The sequence below is a fragment of the Lepidochelys olivacea genome (assembly GCF_965140295.1).
Source record: "Lepidochelys olivacea isolate rLepOli2 genome assembly, chromosome: 12".
Lineage (NCBI taxonomy): Eukaryota > Metazoa > Chordata > Testudines > Cheloniidae > Lepidochelys > Lepidochelys olivacea.
Window position 1 is genome coordinate 8,030,085 of NC_140422.1, and position 16,469 is coordinate 8,046,553.

Consider the following 16,469-nt stretch of genomic DNA (forward strand, 5'->3'; position numbering starts at 1 on the left):
GCCATTGTTTTTCCTGGATCCTCGAAGATGCTAGAAAGAAGGCATCTTGCAATTTAATGGTGCAAGCTGCAAGAAAACAGTCAACATCCTTTTGACCACCGGTAAATGAGTTGGTAGGTTTGCTTACATATAATTCAACATAGCACAGAAGGACAGAACTACCCCATTTTCTTAGCTGGATGAACCTTCAAGTGTTTCCTTTTTCTTTTTAAAATGCCACCTGAGAGTACGGTACTGTGCAGGTGCTCATACCTCTCTTTGTACTGTGGGGTATATAAGACACAGAGCGCTGCTTCCCTTTGCCAGAGGTGGAATCAAAATCATAAAGCTGTAGAAAGCTGAAAGGACTTTGTTCAGATGACCCTTGCCTTTCTAATACCCTTTTGTGAGGGGGGAAGAAGAGGATGGAAGGTGGAAAGGGGCAGGAACACAAATACACAGAGTCACTTTTAACCAGAGTCCCTCGCAGAACATTATTTGTGCCATTCTCTATTATTCTTAACTGTTAAAACAAGATGCATACACAGCAAGATGTAAACACGGCTTCTGGGACTGAATGAAGAACAATCCGAGACTAGACATTTTGGACTTTTATAATACTTACCCTTCTGTTCATCATCTCAGAATTATAAAATAATTAAAGAACAATCAGAACAGGTTAAAACAGCAGCGTTTATACAGTACTGCAGTCAAAGCACATCAGGTAATATATAGTGAACACAGAAATCTTGGTTTCTAAACAGAGCAGAGGCCTTCTCATCTGGTGGACCTTTTAGCTAGTGCTGTCATATTCCCACTGTAGCCAACATGCTCCAAAATCCCATGATGACTTTTTCCCTTTAAATTTACATCAAAATCTGGAGGGAAATGGAACACTTTCCTTGAGTAAGTAATTGATGTCATTGAGTCGTCACCATTACGTACATACAGCAGAAACAATTAAATGGCAAACCCCAGTAGAAAACAGTACTTGCAATAAACATTCCTTTATACCCTACAAATTCGAGTGCCAGGATTGGACATTGCTCCTGGAGTCCCCAGGCTGAATGAAGCTAGTCTATTGTCTCCTCTGGGTTTGGGACAGCCATCTCCTGACAATATCTAAGATCTGTTTTCTGGCTGAATATTGCCACTACTCCCCTGAGCTCTCCTTTTCCACCCACTGTCTCAACTCTGCTTCTGTTGTAATGACTGGGGCAAATAGGGCTGGGAAACCATGACATTTCCCTCTGTATGAGTCCTCTTAATATTTCCACCTCTTTTACCACATTGTGCCTACTTCTAGATGCATTTGCTTGGTCCTTTTGGTGGAGAAGGAAGGAAAGAAAATCTTCTAGTGTCTCTCACCTTGTTTCCTGCCAGCAGTTCTCAAATGCAGCAATTAATATTTCCTATTTTTGTGCTCTGGTGGCAAAGAGGAGGTGATTTGCTTCTCTGATCTTGCTACCATCCTGATCAGGACTATTGTGCATCAATACTTTTCTTCTGCTCCCCAATGTATAGCTTCTAGTTATATTTTCTACAGATGCCAAAGATCCTTGAACTTGCTCTTTGCTTCTAAGCACATGGATGACTGGTGCAATCTGCACACTTATAGCCAGGAGAGTATATTAATCACATCATTCAGTGAGTGCCAGTTTCTAAAGGTCCAACACTAATGCATAGCTAAGGTCAACAGCACGAAGGTGTGAGCGTGTTACACATTCAGCAACTAGGACACAGACAGTATCTTCACATACCAACTAGATACAGAGGAACTAAACAGTTTAATTCCAGAGGCAGCAAAGTGTACCAAGTGCATCTGCCTTTTTAACCTAGCATGTAAAAGGAAGAACTGAAGAGGATATTATAGGTTCACATGGTAGATCCCATGCCACCATTGTCTTAAAAACTGTCATAGGGAGCAATAAAAATCCCCACCTGCTTATGATCCATTCCCGTGTTGTATATGAATGTTGCTAGTGGGTTTTTCCCCTAACCGTTACCTGGGATTTGGATATGGCCTTGGGTTTTTTTTCATATCATTGTCTTGTGAAGACTAAAAAAGTCACTAAACTACCACACTGAGAGTGTGACTGTGCAAGGATGTCCACGGAGCTGCTCAGTCACTTAGCAACTGAGTATTACCCCCCTTTATTATTTATTCAGTACTGTGGTGGCACCTATCAGCCCTAATGACGGACTAATTAGATTTATATTGCCTGCCGTAAGCCGCTGTGTGAGACCCATCTTACCACTGGAGGAAAGCTTCTGTGAACTGTGTATGGGAGGATTTAGGGGAAAACTCAGCATAACATTTCATTTTGCTTTGCTGTCTCTACCTATAGAATATGTACGAAACCAATGGAATTCCAACTGCATTGTGGGTGTCTACTCCTACATTTCATTCTTCTGCTCTGGGAGTAGAGCATGACAGTCAGGTCATGGGTTGGACCATCATATGAGGAAGGCTTTGGATGTGCTGGCAGTATAGCAGTGCCTGGCTGAATTCAGGAAGTTCCGATTGGCTACGTATGCAAAGCTTGGATTGGTACTTGAATGTAGGTCTAGAAATCTCATGAGAAGAAACTCTCTCATGAGATTATTAGTTCAGGCTAAGCTAGACATGCAGGAGGACTAGCCTTTCTTCTGGTTTTCATGTATTTCTTACTGTTCCTCCCTGAAAACATAGAAGTGGAGAGGCATCCCTTACGAAAATTACGACAGTACTATAAAGCAGTGGTCTCAAATACTACAGCGCATGCTAGGTGCTGTGATAACAGATAAGTGTGGCATGGTTTTAAAACAAGGGTCATGACAAGTAGATTAAAAATGAGCAACTTTTCTGAACTACAAGCAAGGTTTCACTTTGAGGGGGAAGGTTTGGATCAGTTCTTATTTTATCTGCACTCATTTGCCCATTCCTATTTGACAAGGTTCCACAATTAACTGCTGCTTAAGGGCTGGCTCTCCAGTGAACTGGCCACTACAAACTTCTTGGGTTCAGTCTTCATCTGATAGGATTGGCCTGAAACTGGAAGCTGCCTGTAATGTCTAGTTCACTGACAGAGAGACCTCAAGGGGCTGCTGCTTTAAGTGCCTGGTTGCCCATTTGAGCCCAGTGAGAGAAATCCAGGATCTTCATTAGAGACTGTTTGTATTGTAACTATAATTTTGTCCACGTAAAGTACAGTTTTATTCAGAAAAGTATAAAATGGAGAGGTGAGTTCTCATGATTATTGTCAATGTTATGCTCAGTTTACAAGGAACAAATATTTTTTTCAAGTGCCATTTTTGCAAACGTGTTTTAAGACCTCACACACAAGCTGGGTTCTTTCTTTCTCATGTGTCATCACCAGTAATAAAGATTTTGCTCTTAGTGACATCTGTGCAATCTCAGGGCCTTCAATGGTTTTGCACAGGTTTAAGTGATGGGAACTTAGTAAGGGTTTCTATAGATGATGTGCAAAGAAGAACACAATCTAGCTTACTTTCTTAACTGTTGCCTTTGTGCTAACAAGTATGAAACAGTAAAAGCTCCTTTTTGTAAATAAAGGCAGCAGATCTGACTGATGCACACGGGCTAAATCACCTGACCTAGGAGATGCCATTTACACAGTTAGTTTTAAAGCTGAACTATACTTTAAGGAAGGAGATTGTGGTGAATAAAGCTGTAGGTGAAATTGTTCCTGACAGAATGGTAGGGGTGAAATTGACTGAGGTCAAACTGTCAGTAGATGCTGTGTTTTCAGCATGCCACTTGCATAGGAGATCTGAGTTATGGAAGTAGCAGGGCCAAGGATACTGAATTTGTTGTTTTCTTTTTTCACTACTTGTGTTTTAACTCAGCAGGACTTGTATAGTTAGGCTAAACAAGAGCATCATCTGCATTTAATTTGCACTTTGCAGTGTTGTAGTTTCTTTGCAGGGTTGCCAAGACCTGAAGAAGAGTTGTGTAGAAGCTCGAAAGCCTGTCTCTTTCACCAGCAGATGCTGGTAAAAGATGTTACCTGACCCACCTTATCTCTTTAATTTGCACTGACAACTGTCCAGTCAAATGATCAGAATCTGTGTCTTTTTTCCTGTTGCCCAGAGTACCAGGGAGCGACTTGTGAAATGAAATGTACATAGAAAAAAAATCCCAGAACTGCACCTCAAATTAATCTAACACTAATATTCTTAATGGAGAGAGTGTGGTGCAACTGGGGTTACAGAAGCTGCTGTTTCTGCCTACATCAGGGGTTCAGAAAACATAGTCTGAATTAAAGACCTAATACAACACTAGTAAGGCTCCCATTGAGAATCGTCATTGTATTTCTGTTCTCTGTTAGAGGTCATTGATGTTTCTGTCACCATGGATGGTGTGGGGAGCAACAAACATTAAGTAATATAGCCTCACAAGACTCCTGTAAATCAATTTTATCCGCATTTTATAGACCTTGGTAAACCAAGGTTAAGGCCAAAGCACTAAAAAGTGATCACTAATTTCAGGAGCTTCAGTTTTTTGGTGCCTAACGAGAGACAACATAAACCTCATTTACAGAAGTCCTGAGCATCCACATCTTCAACTGATATCTGATGGTAATCAGCACCTTTGCACCTCAGACCCTAGACATTTTTGCAGATTGAGTCCTTCCTAACCTGCATATGCTCCTCCACATCGTGTGACTGGCAGATTTCCCATTCCAGAAGGGGCATCGCCTTCTCAGTGGGTGAGTGTCTCTTGGGAGCTATGGAGACTTGTGGTTCACAAACACACACAACAGAGTTGCTGTACTCTATTATTTTAGATCTATATAGCAGATGACACTAATGTTATTACAGAAAATTGATCACAGAGTTGATGGGCAGGATTTTCAAAAAGCTTTGAGAGTTAGGTGCCCAATTCCCATTGACTTTCCCCTAACTCCCTTAGGCCCTTGAAAATTCCAGCCAATATCTGTGATACTGGGATAGATACATAGAAAGTGGAAAACACATGAATAGGAAGGGTTCTTAGTTAATACAGATATTATAAAGTAGCTGGTGCATCCTAAATATTTTCTGGAGGAGTGTGGTGCGGTACGGTGATTCAGAATCTCAATCTGAATCTGTAGATCTAGGGGGATGCGGATATGAGGATGTTACTATCAGACTAAATTCTGGTGTCAATGTAACCTAAACTAATGCAATGTAGGATTTCAACAAGCAGGTGACCTCTTTACCAGAGTTCATGAATCTGACCTAGAAGATGTAAATATCAGTGCTCAAAAAGTCTCTTCATGAATCCATTATTGCCTGCAAGTTACCAACTCTTTTAGAGTCCCTCCCCACCGTGTTATCCATTCTAACTTCTGATGCTTTACAAACAGGAAAGAGGGAATAAACGTTAGAGCCTCCTACAGAAACTGGTGACAATAGCATCTCCATTGAATTGTTGCACATTGGGCATGCACAGAACATTTAGGAAGCTCTGACTTTTGGTTCTTCAATGCTGGGCAAGTGCAACTCCATTTAAAAGAAAATACCTGGTTACTCCTAAAACGACTTGCCTTTTCTGTAATTGACATTCCATCTCCCCAAATGCACAGGTATCTTTCTTAGTGCATGCCGTATAGTTGGTGAAAAGTGCGAGTGACTGTTCTCCCACACTTCTAACACATTCAGATTAACGGGAGTGCCACACAATCATCTGGCAGCTAGTGTATCCCGATATCTCTTATTTTCAATTTCCATGCAGTATTTCAGGCCTAGTATCACAGTGGGGAGGTATAGGAGATAATCCCATCCCCCATAAAACAAATTCCACCCAAGAGTTGAACAGTTCCCGTTTAACCGGGAAAATGAATTTCTTTTGCATTTAGAAGCAGGTTACCCTGATAGCTTGAATCCGCCTGAGGAATTTGTGGGGTTGCTACAGCTTTGTGTATCTGGATGTTCCAAGTGCTGTTTATTTATTTCCTTAAGTTTGTTTTCAAAAGCACCTATTCATTGCTTATCACTCTACTCTCTGGGTTCAGGATCCTCTTTATGTCCCATGGCATTTTGCACTGATCAACTTGAGAGAAAAGAAAACATTATAACTTAATCAGAGCAAGAAATTGTTACCTTGGTTAACTCCACCCTGGGCAATGGAAGACTTAATTTCCAAGGGTTAGGGGAAGAAAGGATCTGCACACGATTTCAGAATCAAGGGAAGACGTATGATTAACAAAATTCCATTGATTTGGTACAAGCCAATGGGCGTGAGTTGATCCCTGAGCAACGGCAGGCTATGCAATAGGCCAGTGATGAGGTGTCGGGACCTGTGTCGCCCCGTAAGCACTCACCGTGGTTTCGTCTTCATGGAGCACCTGATCGTAACCACTCAGCGCAACACAAAAAATGATCGCTGTGACGTCCTCAAAGCAATGGATCCATTTCTTACGTTCTGACCTCTGACCTCCCACATCGAACAGCCTGTGCATGAAACAGGGACGTCTCTTCATTTATTCTTTATTAACAAAGGGAAAATATTAGTAATCCCTTTTGTATTTCTAAGTACTCATCCCTAAAGGGCTCCTAGCACAGGACAACAGAGTCTGCAGTGACTCTCACTTCTTCCTTCTCTGAGGTTTTGAACCCCGCTGTCCCCAAGGCAGCGGCGGTTAGGGGAACCCATGATAGCATAGCTCCTGACGATTGTCCAGGGGCTTGGGTGCTGTGGGGGATTTGTTGACCGTGCATGGGCAAGGGGCCTCTCTGAGGACAGCTCTTCCAGAGAGCCCTAGCAATCTGCATGTATCTTAGGGGATCTGTGGCTTTAAGAGGCTGAACTCCCAGTCTAATTTATTGTGTGTGTATGTCTTAGAAACCTCCATCCGCCCTGCACTCGAGAGTACAATTACTGGCAAACTCCATGAGTGTCAGCGTGTGGAGTTTCTCATTGCCTACATGTGACTCTCTCATGTGGACAACAAATGGCCGAATGTTTTTCCCATATGCCATTCCAGACTGGAGCAGAGACTGTTTGTTCTTGTGTCATGGCTCCAGCACAGGCAAGAGCCAGAGGGTTCAGAGGAAGGGGCAAGGAACCCCACCATGGGCAAATGTAGAACAACCTGCTCATCAGGGATTTTTTTTCTAAACCAAGGCAAGTAATACCTTGGTGCCTACCCCACACAGGTGATGAAAAGATTAATGTGGGCCAGAGAGGCCAATTAATCCACTTGGTTGCACCTGGAGGGTGGGTCAGGGCTAGTTACTGATGAAACCCAGCTGGGGAAGGGCTGGGTGGTGCTATACACAGAGGAAGTTTGGAACAGAAAGAGGCTGAAGGGAGAAACTCTGCTGTCCCTGTCCTGGGAACTGGGTGTGAAGAGACCTTGAGGGAACAGGAAAGCTCTTGCAGGGTGAGGAGAGCCCAGGACAAGGCTTGGCAGTAAGAAGCCCAGGGATGTGGCAATAAGGAATTGTGTGGCATGAACCTTGACTGCCTGTCCTAGGTTCCTGGACTGGAACCCAGTGTAGTGGGTAGAACTGGGTTCCCCTACCAGCCCCCAGGAAGTGGATATGGACTACAGAAAGCCCTAAGACAAGGATGTATGGATCACTGAGCACAAAATTGAAGGTGGCATAATGGATGGAGGGACCAGATGTTTTCTTGCTGGACTCTATTATCCTGGAAAGGTAGGAATGAAGTGTGACCCAGCTTGAGGGCTGAGTCACAAGGAGGGATCACCCTCCCCACCAGGACTGGAGCAGCTGTGAGAAGGGGGTGCTACAGAGGACAGAACTGCCATGCCATACCCAGCCATGAGTGGGTACATCTGTGGTGAGTGTACTCTGCTTCAGTTACAAACCATTTTACATATGCTACTACTCACAGAAATGCAGCCACCTCTAGGGTGGAGAATAGCAGCTAGTCAGACAAGCATACTGTGTGAGAACTTTTGGCCAAGGTAATACGGTTGCAGTCTTGCACTGCCTGACAATATAACAGTGGATTCACATCAAACTTACCTGAAGTGGAGGTTTTTGAATGTGAAATGGGTTTCTACAATGCCGGTTGTTTTGACCCTGGTTCGAAGTATATCCTGCTCTGTTGGCTGGTAGTCTGGAGCTCCGATTCGATCTAAGCTGTCTAGGTAGCTATAAAAGAAAAAAAATCACAGGAGAGTAAGAAACACTAATTGTTGTCAAACTAATTTTTCAGTGCTCTTTGTACCTTTTGGTTAAGGGAAAAAAAATCCTCTCTTGAAAAAAGCCCAAACCCACTGGCTCAAGTACAAGATCTCCCACTAAACTGGAAGCAGGAAATGAAATGATCAGGTTCTGCTTGATAGGATTCTTGATAAAGGGATTCCAATCTGTGAAATGTGTATTTTTGTTGTTTTCTATTTGTACTGCAGTAGCATCTAGTGGTGATCAGGATCTGACTATGCTTGGCACTCTACACAACCCCCCCACTCCCCCCCCAAAAAAAGCCCTAAAGAGTTTCCAAAAAGCTTTTTCGAAAATGCCACAGCATTTTCAAACTATGGTCCAGAAGACTATAGTAAAGCTCTCCTACACTGCAGTGTTTTGGTCCATTACTGTAGAATACTGTTGTTGTTGTTCCTTTTTCCCCCGCCCCCCCCCAAATGGTAAGCTTTTTGCAAATGTCCTCTCCTGTATCTTTACAGCACCTAACCCATTGTGAGTACTCCTGTAATATAAATAATGATATGATAGGTGAAAGGGGGGGAGAGAGAAGACAGGCACAAAGTGCATATACAGAAGTCTAAGGCTTAGACCAGGGAATTAAATACCAGATTTTCAAATCTCTTTTATTTAGGTGCTTAATTTCAACACCAAAGCTTGAAAATTTTGTCTCATGTCGCTGCCGGTGGCTTCATTTTACACGGCATGGATATAAATGCTATTCACTAAGTGCTGGATCCTGCTAGGGGCTGATCAACCCTGGTCCAATCCACCAGCAAAGCACTTAAGCACATGCAGACCACCTGAGTAATCCATTTAAAATCAATGAAGCTGCTCATGTGCTTCAAATTGGGCACAAGCTTACAGGACTGAGCCTAACATAAGTTCATCCAGTGAAAAAGAACGGTGTGCAACAACGCCTAGAAATAAGAAGGCTGGAAGCAAAACGATAGGCTTTTCTGCGGGAGAAGTTGCTGACTCTGAATGGGCCTGGCATAGTTATTTCATCTAGAAACCAGCTCAACACCTGCAAAATGTTCCCTTTGAGGTAGGTAGATAAGTACAGTGGTTGCCATTAAACTTTACAATTTCACATTTTTGCCTAATCATAGTTCCTGAGGTATCTGTGGTATTCCCGTTATCTACCACAGGTAGCAATGCAAATACTGTGGTAGTGGAAGCTACTTGCCATGAGCAGTTGGAAAGATTTTTATCGTGTCCACTTTATTATTTGGGCTAGTTGAAAAAATTTTTTTTTTTTTTGGACCAGCTCTAGTAGTTATCCCCATTGAAGCCTAGGCATAGTAGGGCCTGATTCAAAGCCCATTGAAATCGGTGAAAAAACTCCTATTAACATCAATAGGCTTTGGATCAGGCCCTAAGTAACTTGGCCAAGGTTACATAGTGGGGCAGTGGCAGAGATTGGCATTGAACCTAGGTCTGCAGAGCCCAAGTGTTCTGCTCCAATCCTTAAGCCATAAGTAAAATAGAACCCAAACAGAACACAGTAGTGGTGTAAGCAGAGCAGAAATAATGGAGGTCAGAAAAGATTATCATTAAGGGTACAATTTTCAAAAGCACCCAAGTCATTTATGAGCCCACTTTTGACAATTAGATTTAGGATCTTAAGTCATTTAGGTGCTTTTAACAGAGTTGGCACCCACCTCTCGATGCCCCCTTCTGATTAGGCATGTCTGGTTCTTTAGTTCTGGTGACCCCTTTTGGCGGTTGTCAGGAGGATTTGTCAGTGACACAGCGCTCCGGCCGAGTCACACTGTCTGCATGTTAACCAGCACAACCCCCTTCCAGGATATATGGTCACCCAGGGCCTCTCTCAGTACCCCTCTGTTGGTGTCTCTCTCTAGTCCTCTGTAGGCTTTGGTATTTATGTAGTCCAGCCCTGGTACAGGGCTGTATCCCCAGAGCTTCCTCCCTGGAGACACTATCTTCCTGCAGCCCTCCCCAGGCTCAGTCCCTACTAAGTCCTAGCAACCAGCCAGGCACTCCCTCAATGCTCCCCCAGGCCCTGCTATTCTTCCAAGCAGCCAGGCCTGCAGTCCTTCCTTCTATTGCTCCAAGCAGCAACTGACTACTGCTCTACTCTGCAGCTCCTTTTATAGGGCCCTCCTGGGCGTTGATTGGCTGCTTCCCCTGCAGCCACTCTTGCCTGCTTGGAGGACCTCTCCACTGCTCCTTCCCTGGGATGGCTGTGGCAGAACCCTGAGGCCTTCAGCACGGGGTCTTTGGGCCTAGTCCACCCCATAACAGTGCTTTAGAAAATTTTACCCAATTCTGACCTTAAAATCTATGAATGTTTGTTGCCTTTGTCTTGAACCCAGGCCCACTGGGTGTTTGGGAAGTAGCCTTGGCCACCGGGCCACACCAACGCATGAGAGTCCCAGGGAATTCACAGACTTGGGTGGGCTCCCCAACCCACTTCCTGGCTGGCCACATGGTCTTGACCCTGATTGGCTGGTGACCGTAGATGCCCATCCTGCTTCCCTTCTTGCTTTGTCTGAGCAATGAGCCATTGCCTGCTAGTTCTTCTCAGACCCATCTGACCCTGACTTGCTGGCTTGTCACCTCGTTTGACTTGGCCCTGCCACCTGCCCTGGCCCCACCTTGCTGTACCTTCCCCTTGGATTGGATCTCCTGGTGACTGGACCCCTTGTGTGAACTCTGACCTCTGATCAGGACTTCCCTTTGACCCTCCTGATTCCTGGACATTACAGGCCTTCATTGTATAGACTGGCCCAACACTCAAACCTGAGCCATACAGGTTCACTTTTTTTTTTTTTGTATTAAATCAACGTTCCTCTTAGGTGAAACTATCCATCGATCATTGGGTCTCAGGAAACCACGATCCATTTACTCACCCAAACGCAGGTTGTAAGGCTTAAAATAATTCAGCCTGATCAAATGTAGCATATAGAAATAAGATGAATTTAGTTTAGATTAAAATTTAATAAGTGTTTTCAGCATTCAGCTGTACCATCTGATGAGACCTTTTCCGCTGTCAGGTTGCATACACTGTAACTCCTATTGAAGTTGATGTGAGTTACACGTATGCATGAAGAAAGGGCCCCAGTGGAATTAGCAGAAAATGCCAGAGATGGGAAGAGAAATGGTGCAAGATTGTGTAAGGAAAGGATCATGTCACCCAGAATTAATATGAATTTACTGATGGGTGGAAGGCAGTTCAAGTTTGAGCCCTCCACGTTTGGATGCACATAGAGTCTGGTTTGAGCATCTCCCTCAATTTATGCTAAATGTACCTTTTTTTACATGTAAGATTTTGTGAGTGGGTTTGGCGCTCGTGGAAGAGGAGGACTCATAGCACTGACGTGATCATATGTGCGCTTCCCCATGCAGCTCTGTTGCTGTACCTCAAGTCTGACCTGTAACATCTTTGGCTGATTAATTCTGGGTTCTTATATAGTCTAATACACTTCAACCCTGACCTGCAACACGTCCTGCTGTTCCAGCTGTAGGCACCTCACAGCTGTGCCAAAGTACCTGAAACTGTATCTGCAACACTCCCTGGTATTGCAATACCAGGCTACCAAGCAACTTTACTCATGCACCTCTCTGTGCATGTTAGTCTGTATCCACAAAAACAAACACACTTACCTCCTGATACTTGACACTCCATGCAAGGCACTAAATTTAAAGTATCAGGAGGTAGCCATGTTAGTGTGTATCCACAAAAACAACGAGGAGTCCGGTGTATAATAATGCCTGCATCTGTAATTTTCACTCCATGCGTCTGAAGAAGTGGGTTTTTTACCCTCAAAAGTTTATGCCCAAATAAATCTGTTAGTCTTTAAAGTGCCACTGGACTCATCATTTTTGTGGATACAGACTAACACGGCTACCTCCTGATAAGGGAATTAGGTATCCAATGCCCATTGAAATTTGATGAGATTTGGCCATGTAACTCCCTTCTGCGCCTTTGAAAATTTGATCCAAGATGAATTCATGGGTGTAAATCCATGCTGAAGCGGGGTCTTATTATGTGGTGGTTTTGTGATGTGCAACAAATGGGAGAACAGGGTAACACCTACCAACTGATTTTTATTTGTGTCCTGAGTTACTTTTTGACCAGAGCGCTTGAACAGAAAGACCTTGGTCTCCATTCAGTTCCATGCTCTTACGGTACATTCCACTACACTGGGAAAAACCAAGCCATCCTCTAAACTGAACAACAAACCCACTGCTCAGCCTGCTTTTGTCATCTTATATGTTTGCCACGGAATGTTTTTGTTGTTCATTTTCAGTGAAGAATCACAAGAATTACGTCACCCAAGGAACTTGCAAGGTCTAAGTAGAATTATTTCTACTGTGCCCTTTGTCAAGCATTTAAAAAACATAATGATTTTGTGATAGATGCTCCCTTATAGCTTTGTGATGGGCCCTGGATGTATGAATGGGGGCTGTATCAGCACATCCTTGTAATAAGATTCCTCGCTCTGATGGCTGCAGATATAATCACTCATGTTCTATTCACAACTGGTTGTCAGCTTGTATTATTTAAGAGATGGCTGTCTGAAGAAGTGAATTTCTCTACACAAGCATACACAGCCAGCTTTGCAGTAAATTAAGTTGCTCATATACACCTGGTGGTCTGTGCCCTCATGAAAAAAGTAGGGGTGTAAGAGTGGGGATGAGGAACTTCTCCCTGGATATTTTGTTCTGAGCTGCACACTGGATGCATGCATTCATCTTTGTTTCTTGCAAACGGCTCAGTTCTCTTCACCTTAGCATGTTTCCTGATAGTTATTACAATTTGTTCTTTCCCCTGGGGGATTACTCTGTATATTCCAGGAAGTGAAAACAGAAAAGAGATTAAAAGAACAGGCTAAGAAAAGGAATATGCAGAGATCCAGCCCACAAATTGCAGCCTTAGTATGCTGCAGTTTGCCAGGCAGTCAGATACCAGCATGTAGAGGGTGTAGCAACACAGGAATTGACACAAAAGAATAGACCCATGGTCCATCTAGTCCCCTATCCTGTCATGGGCAATGTCCAGTAGCTTCAAGAACAACTTCCCATCTGCCCGCACAGTGGATAATTATGTCTGTCACATAGGGGAAGTTCCTCCTAATCTCCATTAATTAATGATTAGCTTATGTCCTGAACCATCAAAGCTTATAGCCCTAGTTTTAAAAATTCTCATCCACTGTATCTGTGTGTGTTCTCATTATGCGAATACATCTTTTATGTTTGTCTTACTAAGCCCTTGGGCTCTCTGTCTTGTGGCAGTGAGTGCCACAAACCAATTTTGCATCATGTAAGCGGTATGCCCTTTAATCACTTGGGAATGTCTTGCCATTCCCTCTCGTTGAATGCCCCCTTGTTCTTGTGTAAGGAGAATTTTAATAAATGTGCCTGACATACCTTCTCTACACCATTCAATCTTTTGTATACCTCTAGCAAGTCCTCTCCTATATGTCTCGTCTCTAAATTAAAGAATCCCAATCTTTTCAAGCATTCCTCATATGTCTTAAATTATTTCCATTCCCTGTCTCTGGCGCCTGTGTATTTCTGTTATTCCTGATGAGGGCGGACCCTCACTTTATAGGAAGGCACAGTATTTTCAATGTTAATTTTCAACCCCATTCTTTATACAGTGTTAGTTCTGTTGGCTGCTGGGGCTTGGAATTTCCTGAATCTGGAGCAGCATCCTTTCAACTGAACTTTTTGCAATTGAACTGAGTGCACTGGGCATTGAAATGCAATGTTTCACCAATGTTCTCAAGCTTCATGGTAGGAGTGCATCAGCACACAGGTGTTACACTAATATAGAGCTGTAGGAATGGGAAGCTGTCTGCTTTGGATGGCCTGTTTTAACATTTTTAGCTTAGTTCAGTTCCCCACTGCCTGAGGTCTTTAAAGTTTCAAAGAATAGCAGATCCTAACTGCACACATTAATAAAGACCTGCCCCAAGGGTCATGATTCTGTTACGTGACACGCACACTTATTGAATGCTGTTGTGATAGGACTACAGTGCACTGTAGATGCTATATATGGTCAATGGAAGCAAAATCTTCCCTTCCTATAGAACTTAAATTCTTACTGCTTCTATGGTAAGAAGCCCTGCTGAGAAACAGGGAGTCAAGGCCCACTTTAGTGAGGATGGGGAGAAATCACTACAAAGTTCTCAGTGATCCTGAGAAACACTAAGAGCTGTAACCCAAAGGCCAAAATATTGCAGCAGACAGTTGTCACAGCCAACAGTCTTGATGACACAACCCATAGGATACCAACATCCATTTAATGACACTTTAGAGGATGTGCAATGACCATATGACTCTCCTCAATCTACGTCATAACGACATTGGAAACTGGGCCTGTTTTGCTTAACTTGGGCACCAGGATGTTGTAAACTAGGGTGTTGTAAACACATCGTAAGGGGCAAACCAGAGCTTGTTTGCAGGCTGCATTGCTCTGGGCATGCAGGAATTAACAAAAAAGCTTCAGAAAGGATAGAATTTTAGGATACATGAGTAAGCCTCTGGCATTTATGCTCTTGAGTTGAATGGCTCATTTACTGTATGCATCTTCTATCTTAAAGGCATTGTTTTGCAGCAGATTGCTGATTCCTGAGTCATTCCGTTTATGAGGCAAACCCCAAACATATCATGCTGCTAAAAGTAAAGTCCACAAAGAACATAATTTCCTGAGGTACAGTCAGAGAAACAGGTTGAACAGCTGATGCGAAAAGGTAAAGCGTGGTCAGTCTTGAATGTCTTTACAGAGTAATGCTTAAAATAATCCAGATTACCAAAACCACTCTGCTGAGACCACATGTAAAGCCTCTTGTCACTTCTTCTTTAACTTTCTGCAACAGCATGTAATACCAGTCCACCGATACTACAGGTAATGATGACTTTGCCGTATAGGAATTACCATAAGAAACAGACCAATGGCAGCATGTCTCACAACGGCCAATGTTGGATGCATCCTAGAAATACTTAAAACCTCCCCAGTGCATTAAATTGGGTGATACTAGACTATGGGGTAGGGGGCAGATTTCTTCCTGAGTTTAAATGACTTTAATAAAGCCTCAATCAACAGCTACCTTGGGTCAAAATATAGCAGAGGCAGCTGGCTCAGCAGAATCGTTAGGGTCTATTTTCAAGGAGGAACATTTTCAGGATATCTCCTAGGAATTCATGCTTGCAACCGTTGACATTAATGAAAATGAAGTGGGATCTCTAAAGTGATCTTTTAGCAGCCCACATGTGGATTAAGATGTGCATGTTCTCTATGACCAAAGGGTTATATGTACTGTACCCAGCAGTCTAATTTGCTGGCATTAAAAACACCAAACAACTAAATCAGTGTTAGCTAACAGTTACCACAGCTTTTTTCCATTTTAAGTAGAGTTCATCTGTGATTATCTCAGTTATTACTGTGAGGTAACTAATGGAAAACGTTGACTTTTCAATAGTGATCATTGTATCAATTTTTTTCACACGATTCAAGCCTGGATACTAACTTCTTGTTTTCTTTAATCAATGGACAAATACCCTGGTGTGTAATTAACAATAGTCCTTATTTGGTATCCCTGAAATTAAGCAATAAACAAAAGGCACTTGACTGAAACAGCACTGGTAGCTGCTCTGTACAAATACAGTAGCCTCTCGTGATATCTTCCACACAAATGAAAAACAACCCTCATACACAAACACCAACTGTGGATAATGCCTTGAGCAGGCATGAAACAAATCTTAATACAGTTATTTGGGACGGCTTGATATGAGGCAGACACGTACTATGATAGTACAGCACCTCCCCCCCACCTTTTACCATATCTGCCACATCTTTCCCCCTTAATCCTTCTGGAGAACAGGAAAAGCCACACGCATGCTACTATATTCTCTTCCAATCATTCTGGAGCACAGGAAAAACACATGCTGTCATACATATGATTCCTGGCCCAGTCATATAAAACCGTTTCTGCCATCGGTCATCAAAGACAAACAACCATACCATAATATGCCCCTTGATTAATCCTCACATATGGAAACCTATGCACACAATCACCCTATGCCCCTTTAGAAATCAATTCCTGAGCATAGGAACCACACACACACGCTCCCATCCCATTTCATCCTTTAATTCTAAAGGATGTTGAATATTGTTCTTCACGGATCTAACCATGAGTTGCCCTAATGGAGAGGGGAAAAAAGACAATAGATTAAAAAATAATAGGGCAGAAGCACCAGATAGGTGCCTTCCGATTCCAGTTCAGAGGAAGGCGCTTTTGAGAATGCACTTAGGGAAATTAGACACCCAATCCGCTGTTTTCCCTCATCCTCTCCGC

At 43.1% G+C, this 16,469-nt stretch overlaps 1 protein-coding gene across 2 annotated transcripts in view; it reads right to left on the reverse strand.

The window, feature by feature from the left end:
• GNAO1 (G protein subunit alpha o1) overlaps positions 1-16,469 on the reverse strand; it is a 313,012-nt gene that overhangs the window by 46,941 nt on the left and 249,602 nt on the right. For both annotated transcript variants that reach the window (XM_084644222.1, XM_084644223.1), the window contains exons 5-6: positions 7,960-8,088; positions 6,288-6,417 (exon numbers count right to left, since the gene is read on the reverse strand). In XM_084644222.1, coding sequence (XP_084500348.1) covers positions 6,288-6,417; positions 7,960-8,088 — 259 coding nt within the window. The remainder of the gene's footprint in view (positions 1-6,287; positions 6,418-7,959; positions 8,089-16,469) is intronic.